Here is a 12,679-nt window from a genome sequence, read left to right as displayed (position 1 = left end):
TAGGTCAAAGGTGAAGGCCCCTAACTTGTAAACATGTCTTGTCTGGACATGTCGAGACATGTTTCGTTTATGTCTCAGGGGCCTTCAACTTTGACATGTTACCTGCAATGCATCACACTGCTCATGTGCAGTTCAAATTGTCAATCTGCTTATAACAATGAAATGGGGAATGATGGGTCCAAAAATTGTCCTAGTTTTCCCTCTACCCTTATTAGAGCAGGCATGCCTTTGAAATTTATGTCTTTTGGCTGATTTCTGAAACAAGCTTTCTTGGCTCTCCATCACATCCTATGCATGTGCTTAATGACAAGTGACTTATTGGCATGAAGCAATTTCTGAAAGCTATCCTGTGTTCAAACACATCTTTGCCAGTTTATCAGAGATAGCCATTTTGCTGGTGACAGATGGAACCAGACAATGCTATCGAAAGTGACCATAACCCAGAAAGAAAAATTGCTGATTTTATATGATCAAAAATAATGTGTACTGCCTATCAATTGTACAACTTTCGAAAATGCAACTCATGATATATATATGTACATATGTATTTGAAAACAGATATCAGGATAATCAATGTTCAAATTTAGCATGTGTCACTTGTTCAAACAACATCAAATTAACAACTGCTTGAAGCAAACATGGTTTCATCCAACATTGACCAAGTCTTAGGCGACTTACCACTATGTCTTCGAGTTGGTTGTCTAAGTTGTGACTTTGGCTTGAACTCACACGTATACTTTATATTCTACTCTGTCTTGAAATAGGAGCACCCGTCACATTTCATCATTATACAGGGTTCATACACTACTAATTGATTGTGCTCAAATTGGTTTAATCAAAGAATCCCACTACTGACACCAAGTTGTTGAGATACACCTGCTTACTGTAGCTTTGAAGTGTATTTATTTCAATGATTTTCATACAGGGAATTCATGACACTGCAAATATGGGTTCCAATGTATTACTGCTGCACTACAGAATTGTTTTAACTGCAAACTTAAAACGTTGCGAAAACCTCATTTCCTCTTCTATTGCGAAATTAAGTCCCTGCGAAAAAGGAAATGAATTTACAGTACTTGTATGAACCCTGACACTGTTATCACCTTGACTTTGGCCATGCTGTCACACCTTGTATCATCTCTAGCTTACAGGCCTTCCCTGGCAAACACACGGGAATGTCCCAGTGGTTGAGGTGTGTGGACGCCCCCTATACATGTACATGTGTACTGCAGCTGCCAGACTTGCTGCCTGTTCATTTTTTGTTCCACTTTTTTCCTCATAGCCTTGCCCCGCTTGCATGTCCTTGAGAAGGCTGCGAATAGAACTGTTCTTGAAGTTGATTGGCTGCAGTTAGTGTCTTGTAGCTGAAGCGATTTTTCAACGCTTTTTTGCTCGTTCTTAGTAGCCATCTATACAGCCGTCCACAATTAGAATGTCCATGTTATGGCCACACGAATTTATCTTTTTTGTTCTCGGACATGATAAAAACGGAGGGCAGGAAGGCAAATAGGTGAATATGACTGCACTCACTCCATAAACCTGAGTGCACCAAGGCATAAACCTGGCCCTCAGGCTTTGTTTAACATCCAGTTAAGCATGATAAGAAGAAAAAAATCAGACAACTAAAATTTGAATTGGTGTGGCTGTATCAGTTATACAAGAATAAAGAGCAGGATTTATTATTGAAGTTGCCCGACATTAATGATCAAGTCAAAACTGATGTACTGTCAACAAGATATGATTTTCACTAGAATGTCCTAACCTTCAAAAGTTGAGAAAAGAACTTCAAGAAATGTATAAGAAATAGTTTCTGGTATAGAGTCCATTCCAAGTCACCGTGAGGGTTGTTATTGTCATAATTTAGAACTATTTTCAAGTTATTGTTATTATTTGTGTAAGAGATTTGATACTTTTGAAATATTTTGAATGTGATTTCAACTTTCTAAATAATTCTTAAGTTTTCTAAAACTTTAGAAATATTCATGATGTAGAATATGATATTTACAATGGTTTCTAAATAATGGTAACAGCATTCTACCATCATTTACAATTTTTTACAATTTACCATGTCAGGTTTCCGTGGCAAACTTGTTTTACAATGCAAGGAATCCTTACCGATATCATGGGAGCATAAGGATAAACGTGGACAGACACAAATCAGGTTTGGCGGGAACACAATCATTTATTCCTTAAATGGAATTATAAACAAGTATAAAACAGATGAGTGTAAAGGAAATGATATAAAACAAGGTACAGAATGTATACGATAATATCGTCTAAATATCAAACGTTCTTTTAGTTAATTTCCGTGGGGTTAACGCAAGACATTAATGATTTGCTAGTCAAGCTCCATTCAAAGTTTACGACATAGGCAAATATAAGAAATCATAAACCAAGTTGCGTCCACGGTAAAGATTAGGCATCAAACCACATCACGACACTGAGTTGACCATTAACAGGAGTAACAACTAAACGGAGTAACAAATAACAAAATAATATCGAGTATTACCTGCTAATGCGAGATACTGACATATAAAAGGAGACACCGGGTTGGCCATTAACAGGAGTACAACCCAACGGAGTAACAATATATTATCGGAGTAACAATATATTATCGAATATGAACCAATTGGAAGTTAAAGGAGACATGGTTTAAGAAAATAACTCAAGCCGTAGGAGCAATGAGGGAGTAAACTAATGCACGGGACAACAACAAAAAATTACACATATACACATATATACATACATACATACATACACATGCACATATACATATATATACATATATATATACATATACAAACATACACATACGTATATATGTATTTAAATACAGCTTGAGTAGTTTTCGGGTGGTACAACTTAGCTGTTTACATTGAACACCATTTGAACGTCTGAAGTGGGAAGCATACTGAATTACAAGGTTGCCCTGCGTATCGGGCGGCATAGATATTTACGTCAATTGCACAGAAAGTTTTGGCTATTACTGGACAGAAAATTGTGCCGCGAGCCGGCTACCCCAACCCTAACTCCCTAACGGAGGGGGGAGGTAGGATTTACCCCTGGGATTTACCCAGTGCTGCAAACGGCGAAATTGGTGTTTACTCACCGTAACTAAAGTTTTGAGGAAGTTAGCCAGATGCTAAGATGCGTTTAAGTCCAGATTGAGGAGATGAAGCCAAATCAATCCGTTCATATTACATAGAAGCACAGGACAAATATACTTCAGGTTTGTGTTGTGATTATCGTATAACAGTATAACACGTGTGCAAGCGGTAGAGGACTGGTATATTATGAAAGTTGTATTGTAGTATCACGGCATTGCACAAGTGGTAGAGGTCAGAGTTGTACATTAATGCAATGATGAGCTAACCCAAAACCAATATTTAACATACGTATGGAGGGAACTGGAAGCCCCGTGACGCAGAGAAAGAGGCGACCGCACACACATGCAGATATCATATGTAGTAATGTAATGAGTAACAGATATCATATGTAGTATACAAGTATAATGAGTAACAGAACAACAAAGGTGACTTCCTGTGCACTTAAATGATACTGGAGAAGAATGAATTTGAACATGGGGTTAAAATCATGCGCGTCTGACACTGTAATTGAAGAGGCAACCCGCACACTTCTCTCACAGCGTCAGATGTCATAATTTTGTCTATTGAATGTAGATATATTGGATCGGAATAGCCAAGGTGCTAGCAGGGGCCTTCTGGTTACTATCAGCCAAACGGGAAATAAGACTTAAGTACTATAGGTTGCGAATATTAATTGTCCTTTGGCAAGTCGGATAGTAGAGCGGGATGTGAGGTTCCATGTGAGGTGGGCCCAGCCGTCTGAGAGTGCCCTGGTGAATCAGCCGTTGACTGGGTATCCAAGGGTGCGCTGATGTAGTAGAGGGTGGTGTGTATGCCTTGAGGAAAGCCGCGGGGTTTCTTGACATCGGAGCGATGATCTGTCAGATGTAGTAGACGTTGTCGTCTGACGAGGGTCCGGTTGTCTTGCCCGAGAGGCCCGGGGTCACCAGGCATGGAAGTGAGAGAAAAAATAAAGTCAACATACGGAAAAAATAAAGTCAACATACGGTACAATAAGAGAAATCTTTCTATTACGGACTAAAAATGAGGCACGCTGAGGTCACAATCAATTCTGTGCAACTGGAATCATAATAGAAGAAGTGCCCATATACAATGAAATACTGCGTCGGTGAGAAAGTAATTGTATGAGTAGATGTGTCGTCTAATATGGGCTGTATCGTGTACATGATGTCATGGCAATGAGTTGGTCATGAAGAATAAAGTCGGCCTCGCAAATAACTGCACCGCCTCTTATGGCAATATAACACTATAAGTAAGCACTGAAAGATCGGTGCGGGGTGTTTCATTCTGCATGAGTGACGTTCTGATCGATCATATAAGCCGGTACATCTAGCGATTGAGTCACACGTGTGAAAACATTCCCTGACTTATATATCTACTAATAATTAGTCTTTGATTTGTATAATTTTGCTCAAGGCATTAGTGACATCAAATCTGCAAATTTTCTTGACAGCCGTAGAAAATGCATCGTATTCTACAATTTCTAACGCAACACTCTTGTATCGGAAGAATGCCATACGATTTTAACGTATCCTGCAATCATGTGTACAACTCGGGAGTGACAGTAACAATCTAATATCGAATATAGACGTATTAATGTGAGATACTGACATATGAAAGGAGACACGGGGTTGGGGCGTCGCAACTCAGCGGGGTAACAAGTTACCATATAATATGAATTGGCCATTAATAATGAGTAACATCTCCACGGAGTAACCAGTAACAATATAACATCGAATATAAACTAACTACTGTTAGGTACGGACATATAAAAGGAAAATAGTCAACCTATGAACTTAAGGCAGAGTGGAAACATACAAGCGGAATGCAGCAAGTTTTAGGCATATTTGATACCAATAATACAGAGTACGGGCCGGCATATGAGCTTGTGCTTTAGTTACGGTGATTAGAGGAGAAACGTAATATGCATGTACTATGATGTAGTACACTTGAATGTCCTGATAGAAAGGTCAATTCAAGGAAATGATACTCAATTAAGGAGAATTCTGCATCGGTACATATACAAGAGAATGGTCTGGTGTCGGTTCCGGCTGAGAGCACATTGCAATAGAATGGTACACTAATATTACACGGTATAGTGGTACGCTATGCACATAGCGCTTCCTAACACCATCCGTTTACACACTAGAAAACAAAAGTCATCCTAGCTATCTACTGTAATAGATTACAAAGGGCTGCTACGTTATAATGTAGCACCTCCTAGCCCCGCCTTGTTAGTTCAAACGCTTGATTTAACACTACATAGTTCACACGTTAGAGCTATCCGCTTGGTGTCTGACAGATAACAAGATATATTACACTATGGTCGTATGTATGTCCGAAATGCGACTACCTCCCTAGCGCCTTAAGTTGCTTGCCAGGGACGTTGTTTAAGGGCTGCGGGAGTGGCGACCCCAATACGAAATGAGTGTGCTGAGGATTCACGGGGTCCAGTTCGACGTGTTTGCGTAGTGCACGTGTGTTTGAGAAGGGATCACTACGGAGGAAAAGGCAACCTGCGCAATTCTCCCGTATCGTGAGGTACGCTTTCAGACTGGCTCCTGGGCAGTACGGACTGCCGTCGTGTGGAGATATAGAGATAGTTGCGGGGCGACTAGGGTTACCGTGCTTGTAGGTGCGAAAGGTGACTAGTATGGAGTGAGGGGGTGTGTCCTGACTGTTGATATTCGAGAGCTGTAATGTGTGGTTGGCCAGACAGTGACTGGGACTTCCCCTATACGTGATAGCAATGTCCTTGGTGATAGTGAGTGGCAGTGAATAGGAATAGAGCTTTGAAGAGCTGCCGATCGTAGGCGCGGGGGGTGACTGAAGGTAAGGCGTCGAGAAGGACTTTGAGAATGGAGGGAGTGATCCTTCGGAACGGGGCTTGAGACGTGCGAGAAGCACGTACGAGTTTTTGAATGAAAAATGATTGATTTGGGCCGGAAAATTTACCCGCGTATGAACGAAGGCAATAGCAGAGAGTTTAGGTGGGATGCCGTATAGCCTTTGTTACGCATGTATGCGACAAACTGAGATACGAGGTCATCGGTTGCACGGCAGAATGTTTCTGACAGGTAAGCGGTCTTATATACATGTCGGGACCGAAAGAGGCAGGTTTCGGATCGACATTCAAAGAACAGTCATGACGCCGCAACCTGCGTTATTGGGATGTTTAGTGGACCCTAGGTGTGGTTATGGGGAAGTGCACCGGAATTTAGGTGGGTCCTGTCGGTCACCGTGGCAACCGCCAGAAGGATAATGAGAGTAAACAATGTTGCGCCCGTCAGCACGGGAAAATAATTAGCCGCGCCACACGACAGGGTATAAAGAAATTCCTTTCGCCCGACAGCACAGTCGTAAAAGAAACAACTGCGCCACACGTCGGGACGAAGGTAGTAAATAAATCCTTTCGCCTGACAGCACAGTCGTAAAAGAAACAACTGCGCCACACGCCAGGACGAAGGTAGTAAATAAATCCTTTCGCCTGACAGCACAGTCGTAAAAGAAACAACTGCGCCACACGTCGGGACGAAGGTAGTAAGGAAATAACCTTGCACGTCAGTACATTGCATTGGCTAGGTACCACACGACGTAATTAGGTATAAAAAAAATTTATTTGAAACGGCTATTTTACGCCGGTAACGGTACTAGGGCCATTCGTGATCAGGACACGATACCACATGGCGTGACATACACAAATAGCTGGATAACGCACTACATGACGTGTCGAGGCGCAGTTTTAATGGAATATATGGTATGTCATCTATTATGGGAACTAGATGGGAGGGTGGGTAAAAACTTCGGAGCGCAAGATTGACGTGTGCTTTCACAACGAGGTGTGGGCTGAGAATGATTTGGATATAGGTCTGGGGGATGTGGCGGTGTTGAGACCACCAGAGGGTGTTGTTCGTTTATCGCCACAGGATATGATCCTGACACCCCCGTTTTACAACCCCGGTTTGTCGGCTACTTGGCACAAAGAGATTTCGGGTTTTCACGTGGGAACGGCCTGACCACCCTGCTAGCTAGTCGGTCGGAGTTCCTTTCCTTTGAAAACACGTTTTTACCATGTCAGGTTTCCGTGGCAAACTTGTTTTACAATGCAAGGAATCCTTACCGATATCATGGGAGCATAAGGATAAACGTGGACAGACACAAATCAGGTTTGGCGGGAACACAATCATTTATTCCTTAAATGGAATTATAAACAAGTATAAAACAGATGAGTGTAAAGGAAATGATATAAAACAAGGTACAGAATGTATACGATAATATCGTCTAAATATCAAACGTTCTTTTAGTTAATTTCCGTGGGGTTAACGCAAGACATTAATGATTTGCTAGTCAAGCTCCATTCAAAGTTTACGACATAGGCAAATATAAGAAATCATAAACCAAGTTGCGTCCACGGTAAAGATTAGGCATCAAACCACCATATAGCTCACCAATTGTGAGCAGAAACAAGGGGCCAAGAGGGCGCGAAATGCGACCAAACATGGAGAGTAGAAAAGCCTACCCGCGAAGAATTCCGCAGTTCGAGTATCGGATCCAATTATATTATATCTGAACAACAACATATGCTCGTAAGAAACGTCAAATATTATGAATGGTACGATTCAGGAGACGGAAGATTTGGGATAAGTGCTCCCCGTATACTTCTGTAATACTCTAAGTTGCCTAGTTCGCTGAGATAGAGTCCATCTTTGACAAAATAGTTTGGGTTTTTTTTACCAAAGTTTTTTGTGATACCATCTGTGGACCGAAGGTGTCGCGTCGACGAGGGGGCGAAGTACTCGGCGGAAATCGTCGATGCGATCATGGAAGTTCGGCATTCCACGTGGCGGTTTAAGTCGCCATAATGGTTCTGCCACTACGACGACGGAGACGGACGGAATGTTGGAGATTCGGCCGGATAGGGCTACTAGGTCATGTGCAATTTTGTCGGGATGCATGTAAGGCCGACAAATGTCGTTGTGGGCCAGTTCGACGTATACAATGTGTGGGCGAGTTTCTCTAAGAATAGGGAGGACACTGTTGTAATATTTTGGAATCGAACAGCCCGGGACGCCGTGGAAGTTAATGTCGACATTCGCTAGCCAAAAGTCTGGACAGACAGCCCGTCCGGAGGCCGTGGGCGTTCGTCGCTGAATGAAATTGTCAAGTCTAGAGACAAAGAGTGGCCAGTAATGGCGATCCGTGTAGTAGGGGGATCCATTAATGTAAAAGGGGGTAGCTCACCGTGTGTTTGAATCCTTGGGTTGGATTGCAATGGCCGCCGTTGAACGTTGGCTGTTGAAAGTTGGCTGTTGGCTGTTGTCCTGTTGCTCAGCGGGCCCTGGTTCAGCGGGGCCTGGTGTACAGCGGGGCCTGGTGTACGTAGTTACGGGCAGGACTGTTCAGCGGGACCGCCGGGGGCCGGATGGACGGTGCGAAGCAAAGCAAATGTCGGTGCCAAGAGTCCAGATAACAGCGTCTGAGGAGCAGATATCGGTGCCTAGAGTCCGGAAAACAGCGTCTGAGGAGCAAATGTCGGTGCCAAGAGTCCTGATAAAAGCGTCTGAGAAAAACTTCGGAGCTAAAAACTTCGGAGCTTAAAAACTTCGGAGCGCAAGATTGACGTGTGCTTTCACAACGAGGTGTGGGCTGAGAATGATTTGGATATAGGTCTGGGGGATGTGGCGGTGTTGAGACCACCAGAGGGTGTTGTTCGTTTATCGCCACAGGATATGATCCTGACACCCCCGTTTTACAACCCCGGTTTGTCGGCTACTTGGCACAAAGAGATTTCGGGTTTTCACGTGGGAACGGCCTGACCACCCTGCTAGCTAGTCGGTCGGAGTTCCTTTCCTTTGAAAACACGTTTTTCTTACCATTTTCTACCATTATTTGTAACATCTCTATAAATAGGTCAGAGGGCTGGGAAGAAAGTAATTTACACATCCTTGCGAAGTTTAGGGAAGAATGCTTTCCATAAAGGACCGAGCGGTGTCCTGCAGTGAGGTCTAAATATGTACAAAAGCAGACAGAAGGGCCAGATTAGTACCTACTTTTATGGGGGCAATCACCATTCTACCATTGTTAACCATTTTCTACCATTTCTTGTTGATATTTCTAAAAGTTAAATAATCACATAGATGTTTAGAAATTATTACAAATAAAGAGGTTTTTGTGCTGTTACTTTCAAAATATTTCTAAATTATCTAATTGAATTCAAATAAATTCAAATTTTTGTATTTGATCTTTTAGAAAAATTTGGAACTATTGTCAGTCAGATATTCTTTTATTAGAAATTTTTCAAAATGATTACAAATATCATTATAAAACCCTCACAGTGACTCGGAATGGACTCTAGTACAGATTATCAGTTAAGAATGAATGGGATTTAATAAATATGTTTTTCATAGTATGTGTATGCAGCATGGAGCTAGAACTTAGCCATGCTGAAATTCCCAACAGCAATTTTGAGAGTTTTACTTTTTTAAAGTAATGTGCATAGTTAAAGAAACTTGCAGTGTAGTTGCAAAGATGGAATGTGCTGCAATGATCCTTAGTATGTTAACCAGCATATACATGGGCGCAAGGATAGAGACTGTGATCTGGTAATTGAGTCGCTGTCAACAGAAATCATGATCAGAATCTCTGCCAGTACGATCAGAGATCCTACCAGTAGTGATCCCGATCGTAGTCTCTGTCGACAGCAACTCTGAATGCGATCTCTACCAGTAGAACTTCCAATTCTGCCAGATTGGAATCTCTACCCTGACATATGCTTAGGAATCTTGCTCCTTTTTTTGTTGCTGCTGCTGTGTTGGTTTGTTGTGATTCCTTTAGATGAAGTTTGTTCAATAAAGATTATGCTTCCATAGTTCAGTAGGAAAGTACAGATATGAAATTATTTTACTAACACTTAATTTTTCATGATACTAGTAGATAGATTGTACTTTTGAATCGGAAAAGTTTGGAGGAGGTTGTATGGATATAGAAAAGAATTATGCCATGTGGCCTATGGAAATAAGATGATTTGCACGTCCAAGAAATTTCACAGAAAAAAGTTCAACATAGGGAAAATATTTATCAACCCAATGACATCAAGAATCACCATGGAAGTTTCAGACAGCCTTCCTAAAATCTTGCAGAATCATTTAATATGTAATAAAGGAAAAGCTGTTTTTAAATGTGTTCATTGAATTCTTATTTTCTTCATTGTGATTCTCTAATACTTATCATATTCTATAGAAAAAGTTAAACTTTTTTGGGTCGTTAGATTTGTGCCACAGGCAAAAGTGATTCAGGACACAAATTTGTAAAAACTGTTCCCATTTACATGCAGAAATAAATTTTTAATCTAAACAGTTGTTACTCTGTCGGCAGGTCACAAACAGAGGACAAACAAGCAGCTGGCAAGACAGAGAAAGAAGTGGAACTACAGACCAAAATGTTAGGTAAGCATTTAGCATAGTGGGTCAGTTAATCCTCATTGCTATAAGCTAATTCAAAGTTTGAAGTGTGCATGAGCAGTGTGATATGTGGTGGGTAAAATGTCAAAGTGGACAGTCCGTGGCACTGTGTAAAGAGTTCCCAGGGGTCTTCAACTTTGATGTTTTACCCACAATGTATAAAAGTGTAGAAAATGGTGAACTGTTCTATTGGTGAGACAGTGAGTCAAGTGCATTTTCCAAGGGCACAACATTGAAGCCTGCTGTGGATTCAAACCCAGAACCTTTAGATTCTAACTATCTACGTTAACAACCCTAACCACAAGACTACCTTGCCACCACCTTGTTTCCCTCCAGTTATCATCCCAGCCATGTTGGATTGCCGGGACCGGGCTGCCCTGCAGGCCATATACTTGGGGGCCAACTGTTTTGAGAACCTCATGCTGCTGCTTAAGAATGTTAAGGTAACTAATTTTATCATCTATTTTTTATGACATACTCAGGCATATTGTTTTTAGAAGGCATAGTCTTTGTCATGCTTATACAAAATCTAGATGATATAGGTTTGGAAAAGAATAGAGAAATTCAAGGCGCATGTATTCTTGTCCTTGGTGCTGAACTTACTTCCCTTGAATAAATTGTAAAAGAGTGTGATGTAACTATTGTACATGTAAGTATTTTCTAATCAAAAGTCATGTTTGACATGGGAACTACTCAGACAACATATTTCCACAGTATTCCACAGCATGAAAACTCTTCTGAACTTTTCCAGGTAACCAAAGACACTGCCAGTGCTTTCCAAACTGCCTTTATTGAAGCTGTTGCGGCAATCTTGGCTGGGTCATCAGCTGCAAAGGTGAGTCATGTGGAAATGATTTATTCTTGTGAAAAATCATAGTGCCCTGAAATACTATAAACTAAGTCTTTTCTCTTGTTTTTTTTTAGTCTTAGTGATGGCTTTTCAATTTCTTGATCTTCACAGGAAACCTTTAAGGAGTTTATCGGGTATGATGAGCTCCTGGAGCACTTAAGGAAGTTTGGTCAGCCCACAGAGAAACTGCTTCACCAGTTCCTTGGCATGGTAAGAAAATTCTTTTGTTTTCTTCTACTTAGCAGAGTAATTGCCTTTTCATACAGGTACAATATTTCTTTATGCTATCCTAGTTGTTTTTGTAAATGTGTTACACTGAATTTTTGCCAGAAATTGACAAGCAAATATTGTGATGTACATATACATGTACATGTACCCTAGAACTCAGATACACCAAAAGCTTCTGTTTCCATTGTAAATGCTTGCAGTGTAAGTTGAAACAAACTTCACCTGTTTTTTACTGTCATCTAATTGAATTAAATTTGTATTGTCTGTAGATGGTTGAAGGGGAGTTCAAACCTGGCACAGCCCAGCATATACAAAACACCAAGGCTGCTGCACTCCTCATCCAATGGGTGCCAGAGCTGCAGTCACATGACCTCCAAATATGGCTGACTGACAGTTTGAGGAAAGTCTGCTCCTCCAGTTTTGAGAACAAGGCCCACTGCTGCAGGTGCTACATTTTTGCCTCTGAGTTTTGTTTTCAGTGTGTTTGGATATTTCTGTTCTTTTGTGTTTATAGTTATTTGAATGCACTGTCTGTAGAGTGGCAAGAAGTGACTGGAAAGATGGTAGAACTAGTCAGACTTGCCAGAGTGACAGGAAGTAGAGTTCAGAAGTGATAGATGTAGTTGTTTATCAGACATGACAGTCATTCCAGGTCATGGGGTCAATAGAAGAGTCTACTAATTCATGTGGAGCAATTGTTTTTTGTCTGTTTTTTTCAGTTTATATATTTTTCAATGGACACCTGTAAAGCTAATAAAAAAGTCATTTTCATAATTGATAAACTACAATTAGACAAGACAGACGAGAAATCATAAATATTATACAAAGGCATGGGATGTTCGAAGTAGATATCTAAAACATCTTTCTATGTGTTAGCAACATTAAGAATTTGTAAGACATAATTATTATATTAACAAATTTAATGGTTCCTTAATTTTACAGAGATGGAGTCATTTCAGGGATACTGACTGTTTTAGCACAAGAAAGAAGAGTCAACAAGGAGGCCATAAGTAAGTTTTAAACTCAAATGAACC

At 40.9% G+C, this 12,679-nt stretch overlaps 1 protein-coding gene across 5 annotated transcripts in view; it reads left to right on the top strand.

Moving 5' to 3' along the window:
• LOC136420926 (neurobeachin-like protein 1) overlaps positions 1–12,679 on the top strand; it is a 58,442-nt gene that overhangs the window by 9,062 nt on the left and 36,701 nt on the right. For 4 of the 5 annotated variants that reach the window (XM_066408061.1, XM_066408063.1, XM_066408060.1 and 1 more), the window contains exons 12-18: positions 1,145–1,192; positions 10,482–10,552; positions 10,904–11,010; positions 11,319–11,402; positions 11,529–11,627; positions 11,915–12,090; positions 12,588–12,655. In XM_066408061.1, the coding sequence (XP_066264158.1) occupies positions 1,145–1,192; positions 10,482–10,552; positions 10,904–11,010; positions 11,319–11,402; positions 11,529–11,627; positions 11,915–12,090; positions 12,588–12,655 (653 nt within the window). The remainder of the gene's footprint in view (positions 1–1,144; positions 1,193–10,481; positions 10,553–10,903; positions 11,011–11,318; positions 11,403–11,528; positions 11,628–11,914; positions 12,091–12,587; positions 12,656–12,679) is intronic. The other variant, XM_066408062.1, reaches the window with a different exon arrangement.

The sequence above is a fragment of the Branchiostoma lanceolatum genome, chromosome 15, assembly GCF_035083965.1.
Source record: "Branchiostoma lanceolatum isolate klBraLanc5 chromosome 15, klBraLanc5.hap2, whole genome shotgun sequence".
Lineage (NCBI taxonomy): Eukaryota > Metazoa > Chordata > Leptocardii > Amphioxiformes > Branchiostomatidae > Branchiostoma > Branchiostoma lanceolatum.
This window is presented reverse-complemented; position numbering and strand designations above follow the sequence as displayed.